The sequence below is a fragment of the Olea europaea genome, chromosome 12, assembly GCF_002742605.1.
Source record: "Olea europaea var. sylvestris chromosome 12, O_europaea_v1, whole genome shotgun sequence".
Lineage (NCBI taxonomy): Eukaryota > Viridiplantae > Streptophyta > Magnoliopsida > Lamiales > Oleaceae > Olea > Olea europaea.
Window position 1 is genome coordinate 2,600,473 of NC_036248.1, and position 11,004 is coordinate 2,611,476.

At 36.2% G+C, this 11,004-nt stretch overlaps 4 protein-coding genes across 5 annotated transcripts; 3 read left to right on the forward strand and 1 right to left on the reverse strand.

Annotated features, from left to right (window-relative positions):
* Positions 1 to 6: 6 nt before the first annotated feature.
* On the forward strand, positions 7 to 1,798 carry LOC111405176 (26.5 kDa heat shock protein, mitochondrial). The gene is made up of 3 exons (XM_023033945.1): positions 7 to 166; positions 243 to 1,035; positions 1,112 to 1,798. Exons 2-3 carry the CDS (start codon positions 741 to 743, stop codon positions 1,516 to 1,518), a joined length of 702 nt encoding a protein of 233 aa, XP_022889713.1. The 5' UTR covers positions 7 to 166; positions 243 to 740; the 3' UTR covers positions 1,519 to 1,798.
* Positions 1,799 to 3,125: 1,327 nt separating this feature from the next.
* Positions 3,126 to 6,513, forward strand: LOC111405179 (methyl-CpG-binding domain-containing protein 11-like). Of its 2 annotated transcripts, XM_023033948.1 has the most exons (3): positions 3,126 to 3,275; positions 3,351 to 3,437; positions 5,509 to 6,513. In XM_023033948.1, the coding sequence occupies exons 2-3, from the start codon at positions 3,360 to 3,362 to the stop codon at positions 6,280 to 6,282; spliced, it is 852 nt and encodes a 283-aa protein (XP_022889716.1). In that variant the 5' UTR covers positions 3,126 to 3,275; positions 3,351 to 3,359; the 3' UTR covers positions 6,283 to 6,513. The 2 variants fall into 2 exon arrangements, with proteins under 2 accessions (XP_022889716.1, XP_022889715.1); XM_023033947.1 differs by having other exon boundaries at positions 3,150 to 3,437.
* An 82-nt stretch (positions 6,514 to 6,595) lies between these two features.
* Positions 6,596 to 9,058, forward strand: LOC111405178 (glucan endo-1,3-beta-glucosidase 14). Its single transcript, XM_023033946.1, has 3 exons — positions 6,596 to 7,310; positions 7,689 to 8,725; positions 8,808 to 9,058. The coding sequence occupies exons 1-3, from the start codon at positions 7,214 to 7,216 to the stop codon at positions 8,871 to 8,873; spliced, it is 1,200 nt and encodes a 399-aa protein (XP_022889714.1). The 5' UTR covers positions 6,596 to 7,213; the 3' UTR covers positions 8,874 to 9,058.
* Positions 9,059 to 9,092: 34 nt separating this feature from the next.
* Positions 9,093 to 10,128, reverse strand: LOC111405180 (protein LURP-one-related 5-like). Its single transcript, XM_023033950.1, has 2 exons — positions 9,748 to 10,128; positions 9,093 to 9,591 (listed from the first exon to the last, which is right to left on the reverse strand). Exons 1-2 carry the CDS (start codon positions 9,970 to 9,972, stop codon positions 9,178 to 9,180), a joined length of 639 nt encoding a protein of 212 aa, XP_022889718.1. The 5' UTR covers positions 9,973 to 10,128; the 3' UTR covers positions 9,093 to 9,177.
* Between the last annotated feature and the right edge of the window lie 876 nt (positions 10,129 to 11,004).

Genomic DNA, 11,004 nt, shown 5'->3' on the forward strand with positions numbered 1-11,004 from the left:
GTGATCCCTCTCCCATCTTAATTTTCTTTCAGTTCAATTTTTTTTATTTGTTATCTGCATTTTTTGCTTCTGTATTGCTAAAAACTTTCGGCTTTGCAGTTGGAATGCAAACTATGATAGCTTGCTCAGCAGCAACAAGCCTTTCACCAAGCCGGTTCCTCTGGCTGTAAGTCTGCATAACATGGTTTTATTTTGTTCGATTATCACTTCATTTGTCTCATTATTTCACTTTGAATTGGCAGGAAATGGCAGATTTTTTAGTTGACATTTGGGAGCAAGAAGGGCTGTATGATTGATATATTAGTATAGGCATTAGATTTTGACTGTCGATCGAGTAGTAGGACTCGACCGCTGTTGTAAAATGTTAAATTGTATCGAGCTGTATGATTTTAATGATCGTATCAAAAATATGAAATTATGATCCTGAGTCTCGACCTTGATTGACATCCATGAGTGTGATTCGAAAGTGTTTATTGGATGCATTAGGCCTCGAGAACCCTCCTCAACGTTCAAGCCAAAGTTGGATAAAGATAGAATAAAAACTTTTTCATGTTCCCACCCACCCCACGCCTCCCTAGAACCTCTCAGAATCTTCTCTCCACTGTAGAATACCAACTACAGAGACAGCTCTTTAAATTCTTTCCAATCCTCTGCTCTCATCACAACTAATAAAAAAACTTCGTCATTCATACTCACATAGATAATAATCTTGTCTGCTTGATCCAAAAATCAAAATCATAATGGCTTTAGCTCGTTTGGCTATGAAATCTTTGCAGCAGAGGGTGGTTTCTCCCTCATCTTCTTTGTTGTCTCGAAATGTTAACCTCAGTACCGCTCCTACCCATAAAGAAAAGTGGGCTTCTGAGTTTCTCCGGCGGCTTTCGACAGTGGCAGGTGAAAAGTCAGAGGGCGGCGCCGCCCGAGAGGTGGCTGTTTCTGAAGGTGGTGACAAGACGTTTAAGTTATTCCCAAGGAAGAAAAATAGAAGGGGTCTATGGAGAAGTCACGACCGTGACGTTGTTCCTGCTTCTTGGGGTAAATTCTCTCTTCAATATATTACATGTAAAATTTATCCAAGATTGTAAATTACTAATGGGAATTTTGTTTTTAGAATTATTTCCATCTGGGCTTGGAAATGCTTTACTACAAGCAACTGAAAACATCAACAGATTATTCGAAAAGTTGTCACCTTCTAACCTCATTGGCAAGGTAAAAGAGAAAAAAGAATGCTACAAACTGCGATACGAGGTTCCGGGGCTAGGCAAGGACGACGTAAAGATAACGGTCGAGGATGGAGTTCTTACCATAAAAGGAGAGCACAAAGAAGAAGAAGAAGAAGGATCTGACGATGAATATTGGTCATCCAAAAGCTATGGTTACTATAATACAAGTCTTCTGCTGCCAGACGATGCGAAAATCGATGAAATTACGGCTGAGATTAAGGATGGTGTGCTGACCATTACTGTGCCAAGGATTGAGAGGGATGAGAAAATTGTTAAAGAAATTAAAGTGAATTGAATTCGAGTCTTATGGGGTGTTTGGTTTTTGATTTTTCCCGTATGTACAAAGGAGGGGTTCAGAAAAGTCCTCCGGGATACTCACCTGGGTGGGTTCATATAATTAAAATATTGTCAAAATAATATCCATCCTTTTATCATGTGTTATCTGGATGGGTTATGTGAACTCCTCCTTGTACGTGTAGTCTCTCCCTTGGTTTTTATTCAGCTAACCTTTTGTGTAAAGTAATGAATAAGCTTATTACGAATAGATGTTCGTTGTTTGAGTTTAAAAACGATACGAGTTTGTAAGCTTTAGTGTTTGGCAATACTTGTGTTGGGGGTGGGGGGGTGGTGGGGGGGGGGGTGGGGGTTTTATTTTTTATACAGCTAACCTTTTGTGTAAAGAAGGGAATAAGCGTATTATGAACGGATGTTCGTTGTTTGAGTTTAAAAATAATACGAGTTTATAAGCTTTTGTGTTTGGCAATACTTGTTGGTTTATATGAGAGCAGGAAGTTTGCAAAAGTTAACGATGTTTTCTTGTCCCGAGTATTGTAAGGTTAATCTGAATGTTTTCGTACATTTTCGTTGACTTCAACAGACTGAAAAAATGCTGAGAGGAAGATTTGCAATCTATTGACTTTCTTCTCCCAACGGGCTCTAGAGCGTCTATGACAACTGATTTTCAAGCAGAGAATTCATCGAAAACAATCCATATAAGCACTTGTTTTTAGCTCTTAACTTATTTTTTGCACAAATAATGGCTGAATTTAAATCTAACATTATGGTTTTGTTTCAAGAAAAGAATGTTACAGATATTACGAGTGTCATGACACTCTTATCTAAAATTTGAAATCGTTTATGTCTATTTTCTCCTGTACTAAACACGTACTTTTTATTTGAGGTTCAATGAAATTTTCGATATCTCATTCCAACCTTCCCTATCATCCCTTAGTATCGTCAAGAAAATTTGCAATGCTAATTGAATTCTACTATTTGCATATAGAACAAATAGAATTGATTGAAAGAAAGTTGATCGATGACGTAATGACTAAACTGAACAAGAATGAAAGTTCAGTGATTAGTTTGGTTTAGAAATGGATTTTTATGTTGTAGATTCGGAGATATTTAAAAATGAATTCTATATTCTTTTTATCTATTAATTTCCTCTGATAAAAGAAATAAATAAGTCGTCTCTCAATTTCCCTCAATTACACGCCACGTAGCATATGGTTTCCCTTCTAGAGAGACCCTTTGTGAACTATCAGAATAATGTTACTTAGTTTCGTTGGGGTTGCAACCTCAGTTTAGCAGTATTAAATATTTTATTAATGAAGTATAAATTAAATAAATTATTTAATTTTATCTATCAATTAATATCATATTAGTACCATATACACTGAGGATGTAACTTCAATGAGATTAACCCCCCGTTTGATCCTCATTCTCATTTTTTTTCTTTTTTATTTTCAATCATAAAATATTTCATAAAATAATATTACACGTAAATAAATTATTTTTTATTTTTTTTCAATCACACATTTTTTCAAAAATCACTACCCCAATCATTAAAATTTGAAAGGAATGGATAGCAATACCCGATCATTAGAAACGAGTGTCATATATAAAAGGCCACGTGTCACTGGAAAAGATAGCACGAACACTGTTGTCCTTTTAGGGTAGATTAATATTATCCACTTCTCCAAGAAAAAGGGCATCGTGGCGGTTGATTTGGGGGCTTGCTCTATATTTTCGCTGACGAGAATTTTGCTGAGTGTCTGTTTAATTTGATTGTACCTTTTTCTATATTGGCTGTACCTGTAGAGCTGATTTTGGTCTGTGTACCGTTAGGTCAAGAAAATGGCGGAGGATCTGCGTGGACCTGTTGAAGGTGTCGTTTCAGTGGAGCTCCCGGCGCCTGCCGCTTGGAAAAAATTGGTATTTTCATATAATCTTAGCTTTTGCAACTTTTCTTTTTCTTTTTCCTTTGCAGATGAATTAATATAGGCTTTTCCAATAGTTTTTTGTATAATTTTTCTTTTCTCGTTATTTTGTTAATATGTGTTGCCATGGCTGTAAGCAATTTTTGTCGGCATAATCCGTTTTTATTAGGGTTTAAAACATTAAAATTTATAATAATTTGGGTTTTGTGGAAATTTTTATTTTTATTTATATTTCTCCGTCTTTCAGTTCTAAATAATCATTTGATTATTTTTATTTTTTTTGGCCTTTTGAATCGTGATTTTGATTGTTAAAATCTGCTTGTATTATGTTTGATTACATATATATATTTTTCATTTATGTTAACCTTCATTAATTTGGGGTAGTATCTGCAATCGTTCCATTTATTCGATTAGATGATTCCTTCAGTTAGTATTATTACTTAATCAGCGAGACTCCGTTAATTAGGATCATAATGACCTTGAGCACAAGAATACCGTTTGCTTTGAGAGAATATGTGCCCATCTTATCTCACGGATTAGTCCTTCGGGATTCAAACCTTGACCTCTGCAGTTGAATTTGGTACTGATTGAGCAATTTTATAAAATTATTTGGGAGGCAAAAACTACTGAACTAATTTATTTCTAATAAATACAGATGATAATACATTATCCAGGCTTAAAGTCTTAAATGTTGATAATATTAGGCCTCAAAAGTCAAAACGAAAAATTCCAGGGTGTTCCACCTATTTTTTTCCATTTTTTTTCCTTATCAATTTCCCCCTGAAGTGCTTAGGTTTCCTATTTCTTGACAATTTGTTATACATTTAAGACATTTTAGTAAGTTGGGATTATATTTGACTCTTTTTCTCTCTTCAAAAACTAATTCTTCAAGTTGAGCTTGATGTGAATCCTTATTAGTGACCAAGGAACATCACTCCACCTCGTTGTATTCCCTCACTCTATTACAAGGAAGAATTGAGTTGGATTATGGGCCTAGGCTTTTGCCTTTTCATTGGAGGTTTTCCAACATAAAAATTTGATGTCTTGATTTCTTGAATGTTTTGCATTTCTATGCCTAATTACCTGCTGAAAATGGATTAGCGTATTTGATTGGGAAATTCCGATTTCTGCATCTGCATCTTCAACAACCATGTCAATTTTTCTAATAATATGGCATGTTCAGCCACATGGTAGCACCATTGTTTTGCATAGGAGTTTTAAGTCCAACTTTTATAATGGTTTGTATAGGAGTATTTTTAATACATATTTTAAAATAGGGCATCATCAGTAAGAGATTTATCTAACTTTATGCTCATATTGGCTACCTGTCGATGGGAAAATGTGAAGAAATGGAATAAATCCAACTGTTCTATGGGGTTTTGCCATTTGTTCATTGATAATGAGTGACCTGTATTTGGTTTGCATTGTGAGTTAAGTGTTTGCTTGTTTAACTTGTCTCTCTAATATTTAATGATCATGATTTTTCAATTGGAAATAAAATGTGGACCTTAGACGTGAAAATATAGATGGAAATAATATGGAGTTGAATTTTTTATTATTATTTATTATTATTATTATTATTATTATTATTATTATTATTTTTGCAATATTTATTTTTACTAGCTCCAGTATATTCTTGTAGGACAAAAGAAAGACTTGAATAGAACAGCTATGTAGGGAAAGAACTCAAATTGCTTGTAGTAACCTGAGTGTTGTACCCAATTTATAAAATAAATATTAATAGTATAAAAGTTGTACGGTTAAGCTCATGGTGAAATATAGGCCTCTTAGATATTATTATTGCATATCATGTATACATGGGTGTTAAATATAGCCTCCTCTGCTGCTGGTACAATAGCGCATCCGCCCCCCATCCCCCCCCCAAAACGCAAAAAAAAAAAGAAAAAAAGAAAAAAAAAGAGAAGGAATTTAAGTGAGATGTGTTTCTGCATTGTCAGGGCGACAGGGTTGTCAGCAAATTTTCTTGTAATTCCCTACTGTTATCTAAATGTGGATAATTATCATCCATCTAATTTCTTGACACGGTTCATCCATTTAATATGCAGTGCATGACAAAGAAGGTTGGTGCTTCAAGAAAGAATGAGGTTGTATTCATTGCACCTACCGGAGAGGAGATTAGTAGCCGGAAACAACTGGCGCAGTACCTAAAATCACACACTGGAAATCCGGCAATATCAGAATTTGATTGGGGAACTGGGGAGACTCCTAGGAGATCAGCAAGAATCAGTGAAAAAGTCAAGTCAACACCTCCTTCAAAAGAGACTGAACCGCCTAAGAAACGAGTCAGGAAATCGTTGGGTACAAAGAAAGAAAAGGAAATGGAAACTGGAAAAGAAGAAACAGGGGGAAAGAAAGACGCTGAAATGCTGGATGCTGAAGTTGATGAAAAGAAAAATGACGGGGGAAAGGAAATTGATCTGAGGGATGAAAATGAAGTCAAAACTGAAGGTAAAATACAAGAAGACGCTGATAAGAAAAGTGACACTGAGATCAAATTGGACGGGAAAGATCCAGAAGAAAATGTTGTGACTGAAGAAATGCCTAAGATAGGAGAAAAAGTCGAAGAAGAACAAGTACCTTCGTCTGGAAAACCAGATTCCAAACCTGGAAATGTTGGGGTAGATGATGAGACACAGGATAAGCCAGAAAGCATCACTGAAGCGGCCAATGGAGCTGAAACTAATGACGTCCAAGAGAGTAGTGGCATATTTAATTTGCAGGTGAATATAGAAGGGGACATCATGGAAAATGGAAAGGTTAACCTATCAGGGAACACACTGGCTCCAAATAATCCTCCTCCTGTTCCTTTCGGATGTTAAGTGTATTTTGTCATTTTGCCATAGAGGATATTTTATCTGCTTCACTACCTTCTAATATTCGCTTGTAAACATATATAGTCCCAGACTTAGCTTAATGTAAGCATAATGGTTATAAGTGCAAGATTCTCAAGTTTAGTTAGGGAATCAACCTTCAGGGTTGATGACGTTGTACCTTTTGTTATGCAAATAATGTATTAGATTGGAATATGAGGACTTGTTAGTTTGCCATACTGCCTTGCTTCTAGTGAATTAAGTGACATGAGACTTTTTTGGGCTGATGTGGGATTTTGTATTTAGAATATCACATTTTTTGATGATTAGGTGATGTGAACTATTAACAGAACAAAAACTAATATGAAAAAGGAGATCTTGTTTGAAAAGGTAGTTATATTTCTCGTCCCAGCTGTCTAGGCTTGGAAGCTCCACAGGCTTTAGGATGTCCAGTCCCTGCTATTGCTACTGGGCAGTGTCATGAGCTTACCCGTACCTACAATTATGCAGTACGCATTGGCTTGACAAGCATGGGCCATATTGGATAAACGTGTTTTTTAATTACATCCAAAACTTCAACTTATTAATATACGAAAGGTATAGCTAGAAAGAGAACTTAATTTGAAAGAGACACAGAATCTACCGAAAAAGTGAAAAAGGTAGTACCATGGATCAAGCATGAAAGGCAAGGAAAAATATACTTTGAGGTAACGAAAAGGTTGGAATCTTATTCCAATCCCACAAAGCCAAAAATGACTTATTTTCATCAGAAATCTACAATTTTCCTTCATCTTTAGATTAAGGTTTGGAATCTTTTATGGGTTTAGTGTATCAACTATGACAATGGAATTCCCACAGAGGAAGCATTGCATCGTACGAGCCTATGTTCTTGCAGCCCATACACAATTGTCATTAATAATCCTTTTTTTCTACAAATGGAATGACTGTTTCATTTACTTCTGCTATCAAGATTATGGGTTTCTTTTCTTTCTACCTCTCGTTGTTCATTTCGCTTTCGATTGTTCCGTTCTCGAACAGTATGTGCCCTTCTTCTTTATTATAGGAGTACCCGTTTTCAGTATCACCTCGTCTAAAAGATTTAACCTTTCAACACATTTTCATCTCATGTTTATTGTTAGAGATGGATGCTCTAATTTCCTGTGTATCTGATATTAACTTAGGATACGCATATAAAGTTTAGTTTGTTAGCTCTGGCGTAAAATTCGGCTTGCAGGCTGATAAATATTTAGAACTGATGTACACAAGGAGCAAACTAAGCCATGTTCCAAATAAATTTGGACTCTAACTCTGAAAAACAATTACAAAGACATTAATATCATGATGGGAAGCAGTGTCATTATTATTATTTATTGTGAAGCTATATCTTACATAATCAAGTTTTTTCTGTTTTGCAGTTCTGGTAGTACAAGCTTTCACAGGTACATATGGAGTAAATTATGGCAGAATAGCTGACAATATCCCACCACCCGAAAGCGTCGTAACACTTCTAAAGGCGGCAAAGATAAAAAACATCAGGATTTATGATGCCGATCAAGGAGTTTTGAGGGCATTTAGAGGGTCTGGAATCGAGATAATTGTTGGACTTGGGAATGAGAATTTGAGAGATATAAGTGTAAATCCAGATCGTGCGGTAGACTGGGTGAAAGAAAATGTCGAGCCGCATATACCCGGCACACTCATTCGTGGGATCGCTGTTGGAAATGAGGTGCTAGGGAGTGTAGATCCCACTCTTTGGGAAGTTCTTGTGCCGGCAGTGAGAAATGTCTACAATGCTCTTGATCGGTTGCGACTCACTAATAGGATTGAGGTCTCGAGCCCACATTCAGAGGCTGTTTTCGCAAATACGTTCCCTCCTTCAGCAGGGGTATTTAAGGACAGTGTTCTTCCTTACATGAGGCCACTTCTACAGTTCTTTTCGCAGATTGGTACTCCGTTCTACATAAATGCTTATCCGTTTTTGGCCTATATCAGCGATCCATCGCACATTGATCTGAATTACGCTCTTTTTCAAAAGAGTGCCGGTATATATGATTCGAGGACTAAACTACACTACGATAATATGTTTGACGCCATGGTTGATGCTTCTTACGCTGCATTGGAAAAGGCCGGTTTTGGTAAAATGGAAGTCATAGTATCCGAAACCGGTTGGGCTTCGAAGGGAGATGAAAATGAAGCAGGAGCCACTATGAACAATGCGAGGACTTACAATCGTAATTTGCGCAAACGACTACTCAAAAAGAAAGGGACTCCTTATCGACCTAAGACTCCAGTGAAAGCTTATATCTTCGCGCTGTTCAATGAAAACTTGAAGCCCGGGCCAACATCTGAGAGAAACTTTGGTTTGTTTAAAGCTGATGGCAGCGTATCATATAACATCGGGTTTACTGGGCTAGTACCTAGTTCGGCAACATCGTCTCTTCTCTCCATAAAGGTACGCGAGCTCAAAACAATTAACTTATTTATCGATCAATGTTGAAAAGATTAAATTATCTGCAATATTTTCATCTTTTCAGGTCCGCGAACTTGAAGGATTGGCTCAAATAGCCTTTGCTGGTCTTGTTCTTGTTTTGATATTATGATCCATTCAAAATCAACAGACAATCAGATTGTAATGGAGATTCATTCATTTGTTTGACATTATCTTTCAAGTTCCTGCCCGTGCAGTCGATGTTCTTACCACCTGCCTTTAATTCATTATTGAAAATTGTTCCCTTAAACCTGTTTCAGATATATGAAAATAAATATTGTTTATTTACTTCCCCAATTTTTTATTTAGTCATTGTTCGAAAAAAAATCAGTTCTCGAAATATCAATATCACAAAAATTACCCAAAGATACAAACAAGAATGTAAAATTACAAATTAAGAAGAAAAAGTTGCATCCTCATTGGTGGGATTTACAGATTGAGACTTCCACCCCATGGTCCCCACCATCATTTTCATCAGCTAAATCTTCACCGTTGATACGATCAAGCACTAGGACTAACCCCATACCGAAGGCTGCATCAAAACCCGTTTTTATTGAAAGTAAAAAAACGTCTTTTCCAAGCATGACATTAGTGGTAGCATCCACTTTGCGTCGAATCTCAGCAACTATCTCCTTTTCCGCATCAAAAATGGTGCAATGCCTGTTGGCGAAGGAGCCTTCGATCTGGTACTCCTCACCTGGATCGGTGTACACCTCCACGGATAGGCTGCCCCGTCCGATTATTGATGATCTACGAACGCAGAAGATTGGCTTCTGTCCCTCAATTCTCTCCCCTACGAAGCCTTCCCACCTTTGATGGAGACTCGGTCTCTGCAAAATTAAGACGTCACTAAATTCAAATCCAGTGAAAACCCGGAAAATTTCCTATTACTAAATCAATTTTCCTCCATCCGTTTCGTAATAGATTAACAATAAGTTATTGTGAATCTTGACTCACTGATTTGACCCAGAGCTGAGAAATGATACCTTGCGACGAAGGGTGAGAAGGCATCTGCCGGAGGCGTCCATGAGAACGAGTTCACCCGTGTCACGAGTGTCGGGGCCGTACGAGTCGACTCGAAAGACGAGTTCACCTTTGCAGTCGTAAGCAGTGTAACCATCTCCGGCGAAGAAAAGAGAGGTCTTTGAAACAGTGAGATGAGTTTCATCCTTGTATACGAAACCGTCTTCCACAATTACTCCATTCTTCATCTCTCTTTCTAAGTTTCAAATTTGAAGCTCTCGATTATTGAAATTTGTTGTTGAAGAACAGTATAAATTCTCGAGCGCGATGATGGGATATTATATAGAGAGAAAAATCCATTTAGCTAAACGATGGTCAACAAACGGGTAAACGGCTCTTGAACCCTTACGTTGGGTAGAATAGAAAAAGTTGAAAACGCGACTTTAGTCATAAACACTTTGACAAAAGAAAACGATTTTGTTTCCAACTGATATTTCTTAGGTTTCTTGTCTTCAAACGTTCAAAATTTCAACTTCTATTTGCCGTTGAGCCAGTCATGGTTTGTGTCTATTGTTAAAAATTAAAAAAAAATAAAATAAAATGAAATTATCAATTTCAATTTCAATTTTTTATTTATTATGCCGATTCTCTTTAGGAAATAAGTTGGTGAATCAAGATGAAGTTGGTGATCATAATGACTTATTATTGACCATTGTTGTGGTCTAAAAAAAACCTTATATGACGAGAGTTTATTGTTTTAAAAACACATTATAATAAGGGTAAAGTGTAAAAGTACCCTTAGCCAAAAAAAAAAAATAATAATAAAAAAATTATATATTCGAACACTAGACTATTCAAAACCATTTTCATTTTCTTATATGGTGCATGACAAGGACGGAGCAAGACGTTTGGTATTGTGGGGTCAAAAATTGAAATACAATTTTTTAAAACAACATTTCATTAATGAAGATAAGTCAATACACTATTACAATTGCAGTCTACGACTTTTCCTATTCTGAAAATATCGTATAATTACATCATTATTAATATTGTCGAATACATCATTCTCGATATATGCAACCAAACTCTCACTTAACCTTTGATTTTTCATCCAATTATGCAGTTGATTCTTGACAATCTTCATTGCAAAAAATACTCTATCTATCGTGGCAGTAGCAATTGAAAGAATTAACAGGAATGTTACAAGCCTGAAAACTAATAGGTACACCTCTTTTTTTTTTTTTTTTTTTTTTTTATTTAATTTTTTCCCCCTATCTTTA

Bases quoted from the DNA above. Each gene is read 5' to 3' on its own strand.
- LOC111405176 (XM_023033945.1), top strand. From the start codon at position 741: ATGGCTTTAGCTCGTTTGGCTATGAAATCTTTGCAGCAGAGGGTGGTT. The intron at 1,036-1,111 runs GTAAATTCTCTC...TTTTGTTTTTAG, and splicing joins CGTTGTTCCTGCTTCTTGGG to AATTATTTCCATCTGGGCTT.
- LOC111405179 (XM_023033948.1), top strand. From the start codon at position 3,360: ATGGCGGAGGATCTGCGTGGACCTGTTGAAGGTGTCGTTTCAGTGGAG. The intron at 3,438-5,508 runs GTATTTTCATAT...TTTAATATGCAG, and splicing joins CTGCCGCTTGGAAAAAATTG to TGCATGACAAAGAAGGTTGG.
- LOC111405178 (XM_023033946.1), top strand. From the start codon at position 7,214: ATGACTGTTTCATTTACTTCTGCTATCAAGATTATGGGTTTCTTTTCT. The intron at 7,311-7,688 runs GTATGTGCCCTT...TCTGTTTTGCAG, and splicing joins GATTGTTCCGTTCTCGAACA to TTCTGGTAGTACAAGCTTTC. The intron at 8,726-8,807 runs GTACGCGAGCTC...TCATCTTTTCAG, and splicing joins CGTCTCTTCTCTCCATAAAG to GTCCGCGAACTTGAAGGATT.
- LOC111405180 (XM_023033950.1), bottom strand. From the start codon at position 9,972: ATGAAGAATGGAGTAATTGTGGAAGACGGTTTCGTATACAAGGATGAA. The intron at 9,592-9,747 runs GTATCATTTCTC...TTAATTTTGCAG, and splicing joins TTCTCACCCTTCGTCGCAAG to AGACCGAGTCTCCATCAAAG.